Raw genomic sequence first — 19033 nt, 5'->3', positions numbered from 1 at the left:
GCTGCATTGTCTGAAGGAAGCTAACCAATAACGTTTTACTGTATACCAGTACACAAGATGTAACAAAAAAGCACAACCTTGAACCTTGAATTAGGCTATTTTTATTTCTGATTCCTCATAAACATCTATCCATGGTGGATAAAAGCCTTGAAAACAAGAAAAAAAGAAAGTTGTTTCCCATAAGTATATAAAGTCACAAGTCTGATGTTTGCCTTTTTCCTCTTTATAATAAGAAATTGTGTTTAGGCCCTCAAAACTAAAGTCGGCAAAGTTTCCCCATTCTGCTGCACGAAGCTCTGGGTATGAGATTGGGTATAAATTGCCTTGCACAAGAGCACAAGGCTGTGGTGTTGGTGGGGGGACACAGGATTACAGATTTTCCTTCAAACAGATGAAGGAAAATCAGTAATCCTATGTCCCCCCCACCACCACCACCTTAAAACAGATTTAAAGTGTGCTCGGGTGACACAGTGGTAATGTGCCTGCCCACCACCGCGGATCTTGTGGGTTCAAATCCACCGTGGTTTATACGGCTTTGTCGAGTGTCTATTCAAACACAATTGGCCCGTGTTCGGGGGAGGGAAGCCGGGCGGGGATGGTGATATCACTGCACATAATCCTACGGGCTGGGGCAGCACCTGTCAGCAGGGAGTGTTGCGCGGGAGGAGAAGGATGCTCTACGTCCTCCTGGTGGGGGCTCCTCACTGACAGGTGAGCCAGTAGTATACAACAGCAGTGACAACACACAAATGTGCGTGGGGAGGAAACAATTGGTATAATTACTAAATTGGGGAGTGGAGTAAAAAGCACCAAAAACAAACAAACGAAAAAAAGACAGATTTAACAAATATAACAACATTCTTAAATACAATGAAAGCATGTGGCAGTCTTAAAGCTCAGCAAAAATCACCAAATATCATAATTACAAAAAAAAAGTATTTCTGTGTCAACTTTTATCAGTGCAAGAACACAAGACCTACAGTACAACATCTCCAAAACCCTCATGTGCACTAAGATTTCCTTCATTTGTGATTTGAGCTATACAGTAACGGTACAGTTCGATTCTTAACAGGAAACATAGAAATGGATCACATTTATTAACAGTTGATTACTTTCTTGAGAAATACCATCCATTAGAGCTTTTTGTTTGGCCTCATGGCTGGTCAGGCGAAGGTTCCAGTATGAAATCTTCAATGGAGCGGAAGTGATGGGGCTAGAAGTGTTCCGGGATGGTATGTAGAGCATCTTCTGTGGTGCGCTGAACATCAACATTCTGAAATAGTGATGAGAGGAGAGGACTTAGTACTGAGACCACATAGTCTTGCTTTACATTTTGGATCAATATAAACATGACATTCAGAATTGAGCTAACTCAAAATCTTACACAATAACCATTTATTTTAAATACTATAGTTATACATTGCTACAGTAAAATTACTATTTTATATATTCAGACAGTTAATTTACATGAAATGTGAGCCATGTGGCCAAAACTAAAAATGTATTTAACATTAAACAAAATGTTGAGTCATGGTGACCTAGATCTTGGACTGCTGTCAGGTCAAAGTACTACATTACAAATTTAAAAAAGGATATCTTAGATCAAAACGTTGCTTCAGACAACCCAGTACAAGCACCATGTTAAGGACAGTGACAGTACTGACTCATAAATTGTTGAGGTAATGTTTTCTTTGCCAATGTCAATAGCTACATACAGTACATATATAGTATATACTTAAAACTAAATACAGTACATAATATATACACACGTGTGTGTGTGTGTGTGTGTGTGTGTGTGTGTGTGTGTGTGTGTGTGTGTGTGTGTGTGCGCGCGCATGCGTATATTCTTGCAGCTACTTGCTGACTGAGGTTGGATAAGGGGCAAAACTTGGCGAATACACAAAATAAACAAATGACAACAGAAAAAGCAGATTTATTCTTTCCATCTGAATTTTAAAAAATCCATAAAGTAAAGATGTCATTGTGACATTTAAATACACAAGGACATGAAAAAATAAATCAGTCAGAAATATAAAAAAAAACATTTTACAAATGTAAAAGATGGTTTTACTCTAGGTCGTGTGTGTTGTGATGAGTTGGATGTGATACTGGTACTAGAATATTACGTTTTTATTACCCTTCTGCAATAAAACAGTGAATAGCTAATTTAATTAGAGGAAATTTCTTTGCAAGACTGTTACAAAAAATACTGTAATGAATATGTTGTGCACAAATTCAAATTGCATTATAGGCAAAGATGTGTCCTCAGATTGTAACTTCTAAATAAACAATGACAATATACAACAAGAAATAAGCTGTTGTTATATGAAATGGCTTCAAAACAATACAAAATCATAATTACACATAATTAGGCAAAAGGCATGACCTCTGTTATGTAGTATGAGCTATTAAAAGCCCCAGATTATCCTTATCACTATGTCCATACAAACATGACACACAAACAGACAAAAGTGCGAATTGTCTAGTTTCATCGATGAACGAAGTAATCAAATGTAAACAAAAAACAAAACGTTAAAACATTTAGAAAGGCTCCATAAAAATGTGTAAGATAAAACTATCTTACAAAATGCAAAACGGGTTTTCTTTAATCTCATTGAAAGAGAAGAAATTAAATGATAATTCAAAGTGAGTAATGAGGGAAAGTGACAATGGCAAGTACTGTCACAGTCATCTTGGTCGCTGTCAGTGATCACTGGAGGGCTGCGACTGTGAACAAGACTTTCCCTGCATGCCCATGTGTGAAATGTTTCTATTCTGTCCAATAATAAGAGAGGGAATGGGATCAGCACAGACCACTAGCCCTGTGTTCAGGAGGATGCCAGGTTACAAACAAAATACTGTGTATGATGCAAAACTCAAAGGGGTAAGGCCTCCTGAATGAGACCTAGGAGCTGATGGTCAGATGGTTAATTTGGTGCTCCAGCAGGGAGAGGCATCTTTCTATGCGTCTAAGACACCCACCTCTGGTCTGTCTCTTTGTGTGTTCACTGCCTCCACACTCAAGCAGACAGGCTCCACCTTACAGCCTAAAGGTACAATGCAAGGGAGAAAGGGGCATTAGAGATGGCAAGTTAGCTGTGTTTTGTTGTTTGTGTCACTAGGTGGCAGTTTTAACCACTTAAAGCTGCAATAACTTTCATATTCTACCGGGGATTCGAATTCTGGTCCCCTGCACAAGTGCCAACATTTTTACTGTTGAGAAATAATGGAGAGCCCATTTGGGAAGGTGAGTTATTTTCATTTGAGTTTCATGCAATACCTCTTGTCAACCAGTAGTGGTCCTATCACAGGATCTAAATGTCTCAATAGAATAGCAGGTAGACCAGAGCTCCAATTACCACAATTGTGTTATTTATATTGTATCAACATACTCTATCACAGTGGTTCTCAAACTTCTTTCTTTACTTCAGTACCCCGTTTCCCTGGTTTATGAATCCAAGTAGCCTATTCCCTTCACCCGACAACAACATTTAGCATAGAAAATATTGACATCAAAAGTCCAGTTTGATGTCAATATGTTCCAAATAAAACAGGCAAATAAGTATGTCTTTCTATTCAGTAACAGTTGTGCTAGTGACATTTTTGATTTATTAACGGGTCAATGACATGACACCGATGTTTGTCCATTTTTGTGTCCATATAGTTTAGTTAAATTTAAAAGGGACAAAATTAGAAAATAAATACAAGTTACATGCAATGTCATGCATACTTTATTCTTTTTGAGGACATAGTCTACATTTTCTGGTTTTATTCAATATTGATAGAATATTTTGAGGAATGATGGCAAAAATGTCAATTATAATGCCTGTACACTGAATAGGTCAGTATTATGTCCAGTATTATGTCAGTATCATGTCAGTATTTTGTCAGTATCATGTCATGATACTGCAGTTGCAGTATCATGGTTAGCTATGGTCAATATCATGCCAGTATCATGGTTAGTGTCATAAGTATCACGTCAGTATCATGGTCAGTGTGATGTGACTAGTGACCATAATAATGAGCATTCACTTCAAGTGGATAAAATATTCAATATTCATCATTTATATGTGGGTACACCATTTGTCATTTTCAGGCGCATTCTGTAATTTTCGTTGTAAAAATGGTGCAAATGTATTTTCAAATAACATGAAACCAACACGACTACAAAATGTACATTTTAACAAATCTGATACGTGCCTTTAAAATAAGATTTTAAAAGTGTTTTATTTATTTATTTATCATCTTGCATTTTGTCACTGTTTCATCATGAAATATAACAGTAAAATATGATTTCCCATTTTCCACTTTCTCTCATGTAGTACCTCCGGGTATCCCTAGGGGTAGGTGTACCCGCATTTGAGAAACACTGATGATACAGATTGGCTAGGGTTAAGGTTATTCACAAAACAAAGTTATGGATTGCAACTTTAAGCCCTATTTTATAGTGTGTCATACGCATCAAATCACCTTTTTGGGTGACAGGGGTAAAACAAAAAGGTCAATTAAATACTTATGATAAAGACTTGAGTTATAACCTGAAATGGTATGGGTGTATTTATGATTGGTTTAATGTGAAAACAAGCTCCAATGTAATATTGGTTTAATTTTACATCAATGGTAGCACAGAACTTACCGTAGGCCACAGGGGTTAACTTCAACACAGTGTGCAAAGGACACTCTAGATAAGGCAATTCATCTGTGGTGGCAGAAACAGAATATTATTGAAATGTTTAACTTTCATATGTAGGGTAGCTGTACACAGGTTAAGGCAAGCTATCGGGATTGTGTAACAGAGGGTAGTGCAGTACCTGCACTCTTGTCCAGGAAATATGCAAGCAAGCAACGCATGACGGCCTGGTGACAGATGACCAGGACATTCCCCTGTCTCTCCAACTCCATGATCACAGGCTCCAGGCGCTGCACCAGGTCCTCGTACGACTGATGGGGGAAAAAAGAAGAAACCCATTAGACACAAACACAACGTTCAAAGATAACGACTCTCGCGCATGATGGAAGCATTAAGGGCAAGCCATTTCCTCACCTCTCCTTTAGGATAACGGTAGCGGTACTTGTCTTGGTCCCTCAGTGCAAACTCCAGAGGGTAGTGCTCCTGAATCTCTTCATACATCATTTCCTCACAAACGCCCTAGGTAGAGGCAGAGAAACATTATAACAGGAACACTGGCATAATATTTAGTTTGTTTTTCTTTACTCCCAGAAACACAGAAAGACGACGTACAGCGTCTATTTCATTGAGAGCTTTCCACTGTTCATACGGCACGCCCAGGCCCTCTGCTGTCTGGATTGTTCTCATCATCTGACTCGTCCAAACCTTCAGGTCATTAATGTCCTGGTCCTGGATGAATTTGCGCAGACGCTTAGAAAACTGAGGAAGGAGAAACCATTGTAAGAATGATACGTTTAACAGTGTAGTGGGTTTGATTAAAGATCTGCGGAGCAGGATGGGAAAGAACACACAAAAACGGACAAAAACCATGTACCTCCTTGCCTCTGGCAGTTAAGCCAGAGTCACCTCCAATGCGTCCTGTGGTGTTGAGGTCACTCTCGCCGTGGCGACACAGATAGATGGAGCGTGGCGAGATGTGGCTGTTCATCAGGTAATAGACGATCCGGCTTTGAATGTGGTCAAGCACGCGGTTCACCAGGTAACGCCGGCCGACGTCCATGATCTTAATGTAAGACAGATTCCTGGTAGAACATAGTTGGAAAACTGAGTTACAATCCCAGTCATTCACTGTCACTGTCGTTGCAATTTTTGAGTAAGGGAGGGTGTCTCCATACCTGTCAAGGATCTCATCCAGAGGCTGATAAGCAGACTCGTAACACTTGATTCTCTTCATGAAGTCTGCAATGGCCTCCTCTGTGTTACAGTCTATGTAGTCTGGGCTGTCCAGTTTCACTTGCTGCAGAGCATGAATGGGGGGGGGGGGGGTCAATATGAGCAAAGAAAGAGGACGTTGGCGTGTTTGATACAGTTTCAGTTTGATACAGTTTCACAGTTACATTATAGAAACATTACTAACAGGATATCAGCAGTATTAGGGAGGGATTGACTGTAAATCAAGAAACACTGTAAGCAACTGCATCAGCTGCTTTTTATTTGTCATGTCTTTTTGTAGGCTAACTTTGAAGTCACTTCCGCCATGGGATCCTACAGCAGATACTCACAGGAATTCTTGCTTTGGGTTTTGGATTGAATTAAAACAATACACTCTGTAGCAAACAAAGGCTTATGATATTCATGTTTTGTTCAACAAGACAATGTCCACAGACAACACAATGACAGAAATTGTTTTTAACCACACGCAATTTATCCTGTATAATTACAAAAAGGGCATAAAGGCTTCAAAGCTGTCGATATCAACAGGCGTAATTCATGTCAGAACAATGATGTGAAGTGGGACGGGTGGTGAGAACCATTCAGGGTTCAGATGGACAATTCCGAACTGCGGTTGTACAGATGAACGGAAAGACATGCACAGTACACACCCAGGGGCAAGGCTTACTGCACTTCCAGACAAATTGAGCCTTTTCTTTGTAGCTAATTCACAGAAATCATTGCAACCTTACTTATGGGTTTTATGACTAACTGTCTAACACTCTATACTACTTCAATAAAACAAAGAAAAAGTATATCACTCACCACTATATTCTCTGCAATGACATCTTGGTCCTCACACACAGACTCCACAAAAAACACCTGGTAGGTTAACACAGATATACAACCTATGGGTCATTAAAGTCATGATGACTGATTGAATTGACCTGGGGCCCACTTGTGATCAGCATACTGTACCTTGAATCCATTCTGCTCAGCAAACTTAGTTATGGTCCCTCTTCTTTCCCTGGTTGTATTGGTAGCATCAAAGACCTGAGATACCAGGAAGAAAACATATTACACTGTGTTGCATAAGTGCCAATAACTGTACATTAAAGCATCTCAAGCTAGATACTTTTTCCTTTTTTTTGTGAAGTGCTAAGCTTTTACTATTTACAGTATTTATTTTGGTTAAAATATTTTTATTTAATGTTAAGACATTTATGATTGAAGTAGAGTTATTAATAATCACTCTCCTTTATTTATAAAGTGCTGTGATGTGTATCATTTATACACTTTACTTTATAAATAAAAAGGAGTTCATAATATGTAATTGACTGCTTGTATTACCTGTTGAAAAGTAGCCATTAGCAGTAATATAGAAAATATAGAAAATTGAGATGCATCGATTTGCACCGATCGTAAAATCTAATCAAATCAAATCAAATAGAATAGTTAACAGGTGAACGTAATCAAATCGTGAGGCCAATGAAGATGCTCCCCTCTAGTGCAGTGTGGCAAAATGTACAGGATTTCATTGGGCTTAATAGGTGATACTGATCATCCTAATTATTACAGAATAATGGATAAATGGGCATATGACTTATCATGTGTGTGAATTATAATAATGGTCTCAATAAACATTGAATATTGATATATCTCATAAGAAGCGGCTTCATTCCTCTCACAGTGTGAGAGGAAACACCTTTCTTTTATCATTATAAGTATGTCAAAAGGAAAAGATGTCCACTCAAAAGGAAAAGAGCACCAACTCCACCAAGCCCAACTCAGAGGAGTCTGTCCTCATTCTTTAAGAAAAAACCTGTTGGTCAGTTTAAGTAAAATGATCAGAAATAGCCTACTGAGCTCATATTTAAATGTTGTTTAATTAAGCTTCATTTCCACCATTGAACTTGATCAAGACAGACAGACTTTATTCATTCTCTGAAATGATTGATTAGAACATTTCCTGTGTTCCTTGTTTTTGTTTTTTAGAGTAGCCTATGAAAATTCAATCTTTAGAAGCACCCAACCAGGGACCGGCAGACACTGAACTAAGGGGGTCAGACAGAGATGCAGACAAGAAGGAGAGACACAGAACTAAATGATTACATTATTAAAGTAATATGGGGCTTTTATCTGTAGAACGCTGCTCAAGATGTAAATAAGATCAAGAATAGAGCCGTAAAATGTGTGATAGACCATTTTATTCTGAACCCCCACCTACTCCTACACACACACACACACGCACACACACGCACACACACACACACACACACACACACACACACACGCACACACACGCACACACACGCACACACACGCACACACACGCACACACACGCACCCGGCTGGCTACTTTTTTGACCCAGCTGGACATTATGAGACTAGTGGAATACCCTGTTTGGCAGTGCATTGCTAGTCATGTTAATAAAACATTCTAGATTCTTTCCACTCACCGCCACCTGTCCTCCATCCACAAGCAAGTACTGACGAACATCTTTTAGTGCTGCCAACGCACACTGGCTGTGGAAGGAAAACGTACACATGGTCGTCTACCAAAGTCAACCTAATTATCGTTTACAAGGTACAGTTAGGCCCATGTTTGGACGTTTTAAGTTACTAGCTGTCAGGAGTTTCTGTCAAATCTGTAAACAAAATTCCAAGCATATCTGATAGCAATGCCTGTGGTAGACCTACAGTAGTCATAAGCTAGTTATACAGAATCATATGACACAATCTTGCATTATCATGGGTTTAGACAAAAAAAAATCGATTTGAAAAGTAGAGTTTGCCATGGATAACATGTCTAACCTGGCAATCATTGAACACAGAATTCTTTGAATTTTGCAGATGGATGGATTACTTGACTATGGCATACTGATCACAACACAGTTGTTTCATTCAGGCTATGTTGACTGTTGCTATGCCGGGTTGTTGCTAATGGATAGCCTGTGTTATCTACATAATGTGACCATCAGTTACAGCAGATTTCTCAGAAGATTACAGCATTCTGCTGTCCAAGATGTCCATAAACATTGAAAGTCCTGTTATACTTTGTTGCGCACGGGTGTCGCGCACGGAATATAGCCAATCTACAAGCTTACAGATCTGCTAGCTTGTAGATTAGTTAAATTATTGATCAGTTGTTTGTTACTGTGCAACTAATCAATTAATCAACAAAGAGGTGATCAGTTGTTACTGCATGCAACTAAGTATAAATCAGGCATTAGGTTTTCCTGAGTTGACCTCAGTAAAAAAAGATATTTAAAAAACAGACTCACCGTCTAACTTTGAGGCCTTCTTCATTGTCTGGATGGAAGAATTCAAAGGACTTGTAGATCTTCAAACACTCCCTCCGGTATTGGCCCACATTGAACTCTGCAGCAGATGCAATAATAACAATAATAACTAGAAAAGTGTGCTCCTCGTAGCACAGGTCTCCCTCCGCCAGGCCAGGTTGCCTACCCAGGGCCTGCAAACTTTCGAATTCAGTCAAAGGCAATTGGAATGGGATCTGATAAATCTGATTTGTGAAAAAGTTGAAAAAGTGTCCCCTGGTGGGAATGTAAGTTTCACAGCAATCGGCACTGCGTTCATGATTTGTGGCATGTTGTGCAAAATGGGCCACCCGCACAATATTTGGAAGCCAATGGTAGCCAACTGGAATGTAATATGAAAAATCGGACAGATATACCTTGATCACATGACTACAGAGATAATGTATACCAATCTGCATGATGTTTGGACAAAATATGTACGAGTAGTAGCAAAACATTTGTTCAACAAAAATCTTGTGGTGGCGGGCCGATGTGAAAAATATGGGGCAGAGGTCTGGGCTCCAGGGGGAGTGTGCATACAAAGTGTAATGCCGATTGGTCCAACAGTGCCAGAAATTAGCTGCTCACAGACACGCACACGTCACAGATGGACGGACAGGGGCCGTTCGGCCTTCGGCCGTCCGGCCTGGCGGAGACAATAATTTCACATTTTGCATAACTGCATAAAACAAAGTAATTATGGAATTAATCATCACTCGCTTGTGAGTGTCGTGGGTAGGCTTACCTTTAGTTGGCACACCTATCCAGTTTAGGTAACGAGTCAACTTCTTTGAAATGTAAGTCTTCCCTCTGGCCGGTAGTCCTACTGTCACAATGAGTGTTGGGCAGTTGGTCATACATACTGAGAGAGAAGGAAAGAAAGAGAAAGAGAAAAAGAAAGAAATAGAGGGGTTGGCACATAATAAGACTGGTATATTTACTCAAACAATGGAGAGACGTTAAATTTTGAGAGGTTTAGTCAACATTGCCCAAATTATTGAATCTAGCTTGCATAGATGGTTAGTCAGTCGTTATTGACCTCAAGAGTTCTTCTTTTTTTGTCTTTTGTATTGTCATTTTGCGGGGATGTGAGTCAGACTGCTGCAGAAAGCAATGACTAAATCAGCCTGATGAGTCACGTCAGTTCTGCAATATTGAGCTGCCATTAGCAATTAAGTTCAAGTTCAAGTTCAACGTTATTGTTGTGTATTATATAACAATGAATGACTTGTGCTCTGGCTTTAAGTGCTAAAGACCCCAAACTAAAACCAATATGATTTTGTCAACATCCTAAAATCAGATGGAGTGTTTGAAGAGCTACAAGTCCTTTGAGTTCTTTCATCCAGACAATGAACTCAAAAACATCGTATCATATCCTACGGTAGGATGGTCAGGATTAAGAGGTCATTTGATCTCACATGTAGTACTACAGTAAAGATACAATTTCAAGTCTGTAACAAAACTGGCAACTATTAATCCCAAAGTAGGCCTGATTTTGTACATAATAATGACTGTGTATAGTCTGCACTAGCATCAACAATCCATAGACCTCTAACTACTTGATGTATTTAATTAGACTTTTATTGGACTTTTGTCTTTAATCAAGTTCAACCTTTGTCAGTTGATCATTCTGGACCACTGATACAGTATTTACATTTACATTGTATGTTGTTTTTGGATTCATGTGTCTCCAACTTCTCAGAATCTCAAACAATTCCGACTATGAGACACTTCCAGTAGCCTACCACCGCACTTCACAGCACAACAGTATCGTATAATACAATAATAGTACAGTAGTGCCTTGAAAAGAAAATTATGGCATAGAGTGTTTTCTGTACATTTATTTTTTATCTGTTATATACTGCCCTTCCATTTAATAACACTTGAAAATGTGGATCTCCAAAGAAATTTGGAAAACACTGACTCAGGGAAAGAGCTTAGCATTACAGTACTGCCTTCCGCAATATAAGTCACTTCAAAAGACCCTACAAAGCTTGTTAGCCTACTCTATACCTTTTAAAACCCAGATAGCTCACTGTAAACACACACACACACACACACACACACACACACACACACACACACACACACACACACACACACACACACACACACACACACACACACACACACACACACACACACACACACTTTGAGCCCAATGTATGTAATGTACTTCCTAGTTCCTTCTTTATGAAGGATGGAATGGTACAGGACATTCCCAATTAGTGTGAGCTTACTTGTTTTGTCCTGGATCATATGGCTCAGTGCCACCCTGGTGAAAGTTAACTCACCTATAGTGGAGTTTTGTATAGCATAGATAGCTCAGACTGAACTCAGCTGGTGGAAGCAAGCACGTTGGGCATAAAAATGTTTGTATTTAAAGAGTGGGCTTTCCAAAGAGCTGACTCAGCCTGACTCAGCAAAAAGAGAGCGAAGATGCTGCATCACAGCATCACAGGTCAAGCTGGACTGCTGCATTGTCACCATCTACTTGGCACCACTGCGTGTCAGCGTGCAATTGCCCATACAAGATTAAATAGGTACATGCTGAAACATGATTAGTAAACAAACCTGACCTCAAATCCATGTCAGTGATGCGCGCGATGCCATATAGTTTGGATGCCTTTCAGCTGGAAGGCTTAAGAGCAGCTCATGTTAACAGTGTGCGAGTCACTTCTTGATGCTCACTGCAATGGTCTGCTAGAGTAAACAACCAATTTGAACAGAATGCAAATGTCACCCGTTGTCTTCAGTGTGGCTTTTCACAAACTGACGACCCAACTTAGAGTGTGACCACTCAGGTACTTTTACTTTACTGGAGTATTTCCAATTTTCTATACTTTTACTTCTACTCCACTACATCTCAGAGGCAAATATTATACTTTTACTCCACTATACTTATTTGAAAACTTTAGTTACTAAAGTTGTAGATTTTGATTATTATTACAAAACATACATTACTCACTTCAGCCCTATGTACATTTTGGCCATTTGAAAATAGCCGATCTACAAGCTCACAATGTGTCGTGATGCAATGCATTGTGAGCTTGTAGATATGCTATTTTCAAAAGGTTTTTATACATTTTGAACTTGTGAAATGGGACATTCTGCATAATGAGTACTTTTACTTTTGGTTCTATAAATATATTTTGATGCCTACTATACGTTTGTACTTTTACTCAAGTACATTTTGAATTCCGGACTTTTACTTGTAATGGAGTATTTCTACATGGTGGTATTGATACTTTTACTTAAGTAAGAAATGTGAGTAGGCCTACTTCTTACACCACTGCAGTTGTATATAGACTGAGCAGTGGGCATGAACTGTAAGTTGGTTTTGTGGTCACGGTCACGGGTGACTGCCTGTAAGTCATGCGCGTGTCATCTTGTTAAATGACATTAAAGGCGCTCAGGTAAAGGTGGCAGATCAGTGTTTTGTTTAAATGTGGCTTCACACGTTGCCGATCATTGTGTTCTAAACAAGACATTCATTCTCACAGACCAGACTGAGACGAGACAAACGGAAAATGATGATGCGCGTAAAGCCATCTTTAAAGTTCAGAGTGGCCTCGAAAAACAAAGAAATGTTTCAAATGATGAAAAAAATATTAATATTAATAATGATAATAATAATAAAATAAATATGATAAAATAGGCAGGTATCTGAAATTGTATGCCACCCACCAGACAGTGAATTACAGAGCTTACCCCTTCTTTGAGGTATGTGCTTTTCTGGGAGCCCGTTTTTACACGGCACCCAGATCTTCCTCAATGGATTCTGGGTCAGTTCGCATGGGAAGCTGGTCTCCATCATCGTAACGTCTTGGTTCGTTACACCGTTACATCGCCTCGCCTGGCTGTGAAGCCGTCTTCAGAGTCACTAGTCTGACTCTGTGGATGTCATATCAGCTGAGAAACAGCACTATCTCGTTACCGTAATGGCACTCAGCAAAGCGCAAGACATGGTACGGGGTCGGGAACAATAAAACCGTGTGACGAGCATTTACCCGGTGGTGGGGTACATGTTTTACTCACATTTTTTTACTTAAGTAAAAGTATCAATATTGCAATGTACAGATCTACAAGCTCCCAATGCCTCGCATCGCGTCACATTGTCGCATGGGCTGAAAGTGGTTAATGTATGTTTTGTGATAATAATCAAAATCTACAAAGTAACATAGTAATTAAAGTTTTCTAATAATTGTAGTTGACTAAAAGTACAATATTTGCCTCTGAGATGTAGGGGAGTAGAGGTAAAAGTAATTGTAAATACTCCAGTAAAGTAAAAATACCCAAAAAAAATTACTATCTTAAGTACTAGTACCACTTTACACCACTGGTAACAAGCATTTATTTACCTCATATTCTGAGACGTAAAATTAAAACGATTATATAAATAGAGCTCGAGGAACCGAAGCCCGAAGGGCGCCACTTATCCATTTAACTCAAAGGAGGCGGCCGGCTGCTATGTTCTTTTCTGTCGCCCCATTACTTTGAATGGTATGCACGTTCTTGATATATTTTTTTATAATTATATTATAATCAGATTTATGTTTAACAACATTGAGAATCAATCAATTGAGTCAAATTGGTGATTAAACATGGTACCAAATGCCATAGTGTGCTGTTTTCAATTAAAAGAGATGAATTCAATATTACCGTAATGCCATACAACAAGGGAAGGTGGAAAGAGACAAAAACAGCATTTTTACATCTCCACATGCAGCACACATGGGCAGTGAATGTTGCTGTGACGGGAACCAATCACAAATGAGACGGCGAGGATGTGTAGCCAATGGTATAGCCGACCCAGAAATCCGGAGGGCGTGGGGACTGGCTTCTGTGAAAGCAGATACGATAAACACCTCAAAAACAACCCATGCAGCTTCACGTGCCTTAACCACTACATTAGACGTCGCAAATAGGGCGGCCAAGCAGACATAGTCAAATGAATGTAACTATTTATTCAATTAATGAATATCCTTCTCTACTTTAACCACAGTCTGGATGGCCGAGCGGTCTAAGGCGCTGCGTTCAGGTCGCAGTCTCCCCTGGAGGCGTGGGTTCGAATCCCACTTCAGACAGTAACTTTTGCACAGCAAATTATATAGTTATGCTCAAAGAAAATCATAATTAAATTTCTAATACAGACAATAGAATACAGCAAAATAATTATTATTATAAGTAAAATGACAAAATAGTTGTTCTAGTGTATGGTAAATACGTTGTAATAAACAACGTTGTATGGATTGCCTTACTGCTTGTTGAATTATTCAACATCCCTCTCTCATGATCCCATAGTCTGGATGGCCGAGCGGTCTAAGGCGCTGCGTTCAGGTCGCAGTCTCCTCTGGAGGCGTGGGTTCGAATCCCACTTCAGACAGTACATTTTTCATAACAAATTACATAGTTATCCTCAACGAATATCATAATTTTTATAACAAAATAGTGCCTAACTGGCAATGATGGTGACTTATTACGGTATTAATTCCTGCATCAAAACCTAGGCCTGTCAAGTACAATGTTTGATTAAACTATGAAACTGAGGTTTAATTCTTCTACTTTTTGGAGACATTGGAGAGGGTGTCTGTATGGTTTTTAGATGTACCTCTTTATATATATATATATATATATTAATAGCTTTGTTGTGTTGTCCCCTGTATTGTCTTTTATATAGACCTATTAGTCTGAAATACAGATTGATGCAATAGTGTCAATTGTGTACCACTAGGTGGCACTGTTAGCCAGTGTGTAGGCCTACTCATGATACAGCATAAGTCAGGACATAGGTTAATGATAATGATAATGATCTCTATTTATATAGCACCTTTCATACATAGAATGCAACTCAAAGTGCTTTACACAAAAAAAGAAACATCATAAAAATAAAAAAATAGGTTGTGTGAATTCTGCCAATTTCATGGGATATACTTTCTATGTTTATTTGGCAAGTTTGACCTGTCAATAAGCATTCACTAGTATGTCAATGTAAATTGTCCAATGGAGAGTGGAGTACTTAAATTGATTTGGTGTAATATAAAAATAAATGGTGTGTGGGTACAACAACAAATTTCCCTCTTTATTAGAAATAATAAAGACAGTTAATTAAAAAAGAACACTTTTCAACTCTAAGGAGAGGCACATGAGCATATAATACAATTGTGTAAAAATGGTTGAACTACAATACCAAGCAAATATGATATTTTGATCAAAAAGTTCTAATACACACACCCGTGTGTAAAGGTGTTGTGACATGTATGTGTTTTTTATTGTTGTGTTTTTTACATTTGAATTATTTGTTGCAGTAACACTGCATTATAATGTGTTAATTAATAAAGTTTTATGCTATCATTATGACTACATAACCATGTAAAGTGGACAGGCGTGGACAGCCCTCGTCACCTGACATTTCATCATAATTCTAATCATAATCCTCCTCACACACCAACACCTCCACAAGGTATTAGCCTATATGCACTGGAACACTCTGCCAACCTTAGAGCGAGAGGGAGAGACACTGTGAAGCACCAAAATGCCAGTTAGATATGTAATGCAAATACATATCCTTTATCCCTTATTCCCTTTAGCATTATTGTTTAACTGTACCTCTGTACTAAAAAACAAACAAACACATTATAGCTTCCATTAAGTTGTATACCTCCATGTAGTGAAGCAAGAGACAACTGATCTAACCTGTTCTGATTCAAGCTGGATTATGATCCAAACATGAACCCTGGGTTACTGGCCACCAAAGCCTATCTGAAGCTAAAGAGGGCCGGTTGCAGTTTGTACTTTGGGGCAAAACACACAGCATTTAATAGAGCTGCTTTAAAAGTGGAGCCACAGGGCTGGCAGGGGGGCAATTGTAAAGGAGAAGAAAATGACAAAATGTATATTTTTTTTAATAATGAAGGAATATAATGTCTATCTATCTATTAATTTTCGAAATGTATGTGTGTGTGTGTGTGTGTGTGTGTGTGTGTGTGTGTGTGTGTGTGTGTGTGTGGCTGGCTGCGTGCCTGCGTGCGTGCGTGTGTGCGTGCGTGCGTGCGTGTGTGTGACTGTGGCATAACTCAGGCGCCGCCTGACCAAACAGCCTCAGATTTGGCATGTGTGTCCCATATGATCTCAGTCAGACCAACAAATTCCAAAAAACGAAAAGGTTGGGCACCGGCTTCCGTGATTGGCCAAACCGACCCATTGGCTTCACAAGATAATTTCAATTTAAAAAAAAATGTCAGAAATTCTAACATTTCAAAAATAGCTAAATGAGCACACAATGTGTTGTGTAGATCAGCTATTTTAGCTATTTTATTTTTTTCTTATTAAAGCCACGACACAATATGAGCTGCCGCAGCCAGAGATTAATGTTATTTGGGGGTTCTTGTTTGGGAACCCCTCTTCTAATAACAACTTTTGTTCTGTTATGCTGCAACGAAATGAGAGAATGGAAGAAAAATGTCAACATCCTAAAGAGCCTTGCTACAGTACGTCTGCAAACTAAAAAAAAACACAAAAATAACATCTGTGAACCACTTCCAGGTATATCAACTAGATACATGCAAGTATGCACACAAACACTGCATACAATAAAAATACAGGTTAATCTCAGTCTGAAGCCTGTAATGGGATTCTGTATATGTGGTTGAACTTTCACCCAGATAGAGCAGAGCGACGATAGAGGGAGGGAGAAGGAGAAGCGGAAATCAAGTGAGTCAGTAAGTATGGATGGATGGATGGATGAGGGAGGAGGCTGATTTTGGGGGGTTAAAAAGAGGAAGGTGGATAAACTGGATCTAATGTAGAGGAAGGGGAGAGGAGACAAGAGTGTCAGAGAGGGAGGGAGAGAGACATACAGACAGAGACAGAGCGGATTTACTAGCTTGAAGCCTGCAGATGGCAGAGTTTCCAACAACCCAGGCATATGTGAATGTCATGTGGGGCATGCAGTCACCGTGGAACTCACACAGGACAATCTGATGTAGCTATATGGGCCATCTAGGTACACTTCTTGGATGATGCAGTTGAACTCTTTAGCAGAACAATTGTTTCTGTTTTGCAGTCTGTTGACAGCAGAGACAGTTAATCTATGTAAATGCTTTCATGACAAACATGACCAGATAATAAATACACTAAATAGTCCTTTTCATTTGGTTAAGAAAATATCTTAAAATAAGTAACTTGGATGCAAATGCATAGGAAAAAGGCCAACTCCTCAGTGTTTTTGTGTATTATCTTGTCTTTAGCCCTCTGTGAGTATAATTCAAGGGACAGGTGCACAGCCAAAGAACAGCCCTATACGAGCTAATTTCTTCCCTCTTACATCTGTCACAACACAGAAAGCAGCAGATATAGTACTACTAGCACTACAGGAACAGCATTACTTTAGTCTAAGAATAAAAGATCTGGCTCCCCTTAAGGCTAAGATAAACAAACACAACTATAGCCTATGTTGTAATAACTTTGCTATTGTAGTTATTATTATTATTATTATTATTATTATTATCATTAGTTATAACACCGCTCTAGTCCTGATTTTCAAATAACAATAAAATGTTGGGACTTGAGATGTCATACTGTAGTCACACCAACTAAGAAAGGCTGTACAGAAGAATCTCCAATTACATGAGTTGTATATGAATGTAGCAGTGATGAGGTTGAATTAAAAGGGAAATAGCCTATGTTTCACCATTAAGACTGGTTAATTAAAACAGAGGCCTGTATAGATAGCCTATCTTCTTGTCCAAAATAAAGAGTAAGTTGTAACTAAAGTTACAGAAACCTCTAAGAACTTTCCTGGCACAGTGTCCACGGTAGCCTCTCATTTGAGTACATTTCAATGTCATGCAACCGTTTCAATAGCATAGCAGAGCAACCTGCAGCATAGTGACACAAACAATCCAAGGACACAAACGTCCCGCCTAGGCTAGCGCCCAGTGTTTACAAACACCCCCTAAACAAACGACCACATGCACCCATGTGTGCAATAAGTTCAACAACCCGGAGCTGTAGTGTTGTGAGCAGCAGCTGTCTGATCTCAGCAGAATTCATAATAAATATAGGCCTAACATATGTGATCAAAACACAAGAAACGTCATTAGATGTAATTTACTCCGATCAAGACTATCGTCCATGTATTTGATCGAGTCTGACTTTTACTTTCGTATGATTGATATGCAAACGTCAGAATCGATTAAATACATCTATGATAGTCTTGATCCAAGGCTAAGATATAATACAGGCTACTAAACTGAACTGCTTTTCACAGTAACATTCTTTTGGTGGCTGGTGATCGCTGTTTTCCATTACGCCCAGTGTAAATAATACACAACAAACAACCCCTGTACGACCTAAGGCAGGCTGCAGGCAACCCATAAACTGCAGAGCTGACAAGCGACACCGTCGTACAGTGGAATATAAAACAGAAACACAAGGGGCAAATAAGGACACGCTAGCTAACATAGGCACATTTGCATATACGAGGTAAATATTGCTTCTCAGCAAATCGGACACGTAATAATAACAACCCTCGAGACTCGAGTACCGACCGACCGATCGTCCCCAGTCCTCGTCATTATGTCCTGTGCATGATGCGCCTACGTGACACAGTGTTGTTTACTCCCACGCACGGGAGTTAAGACTCGCTGGGCTGCTCCAACAACACCATCTGATCGCATCCAAATGTCTAATGATAACATTAACACACACAGCGGTGAGACTCATTTTGCATTCGCAGATCTTACCTGCCCTGCCTTGCGAGTTTCCTGGCCGGCAGGAACCTCTCATATTCCAGGCGTGAATCCGTTTTAACAGCGCGGTGTGTGAGCGACCGTGAACAGAGAGCGTCTTTTCACTCTACTAAACTGCA

At 39.3% G+C, this 19033-nt stretch overlaps 1 protein-coding gene across 2 annotated transcripts; it reads right to left on the bottom strand.

Annotated features, from left to right (window-relative positions):
- Positions 1 to 103: 103 nt before the first annotated feature.
- On the bottom strand, positions 104 to 19033 carry pfkfb4b (6-phosphofructo-2-kinase/fructose-2,6-biphosphatase 4b). Of its 2 annotated transcripts, none has more exons than XM_080424713.1 (14): positions 18909 to 19033; positions 9908 to 10024; positions 9127 to 9223; positions 8302 to 8368; positions 6821 to 6895; positions 6668 to 6724; positions 5806 to 5927; positions 5505 to 5712; positions 5243 to 5389; positions 5045 to 5149; positions 4812 to 4941; positions 4637 to 4699; positions 2983 to 3047; positions 104 to 1273 (listed from the first exon to the last, which is right to left on the bottom strand). In XM_080424713.1, the coding sequence occupies exons 1-14, from the start codon at positions 18949 to 18951 to the stop codon at positions 1214 to 1216; spliced, it is 1356 nt and encodes a 451-aa protein (XP_080280839.1). In that variant the 5' UTR covers positions 18952 to 19033; the 3' UTR covers positions 104 to 1213. The 2 variants fall into 2 exon arrangements, with proteins under 2 accessions (XP_080280839.1, XP_080280838.1); XM_080424712.1 differs by lacking the exon at positions 18909 to 19033 and adding an exon at positions 12874 to 13040.

This window comes from Gymnoscopelus braueri (genome assembly GCF_963280865.1).
Source record: "Gymnoscopelus braueri genome assembly, chromosome: 3".
Classification (NCBI taxonomy): domain Eukaryota; kingdom Metazoa; phylum Chordata; class Actinopteri; order Myctophiformes; family Myctophidae; genus Gymnoscopelus; species Gymnoscopelus braueri.
This window is presented reverse-complemented; position numbering and strand designations above follow the sequence as displayed.

Coding starts and splice junctions, on each gene's coding strand:
- pfkfb4b (XM_080424712.1), bottom strand. CDS start 12,979: ATGATGGAGACCAGCTTCCCATGCGAACTGACCCAGAATCCATTGAGG. Junction 5,713..5,805: donor CTGGATGAGATCCTTGACAG/GTATGGAGACAC, acceptor ATGTTCTACCAG/GAATCTGTCTTACATTAAGA. Junction 3,048..4,636: donor GTTAACCCCTGTGGCCTACG/GTAAGTTCTGTG, acceptor TTGTACCTTTAG/GCTGTAAGGTGGAGCCTGTC.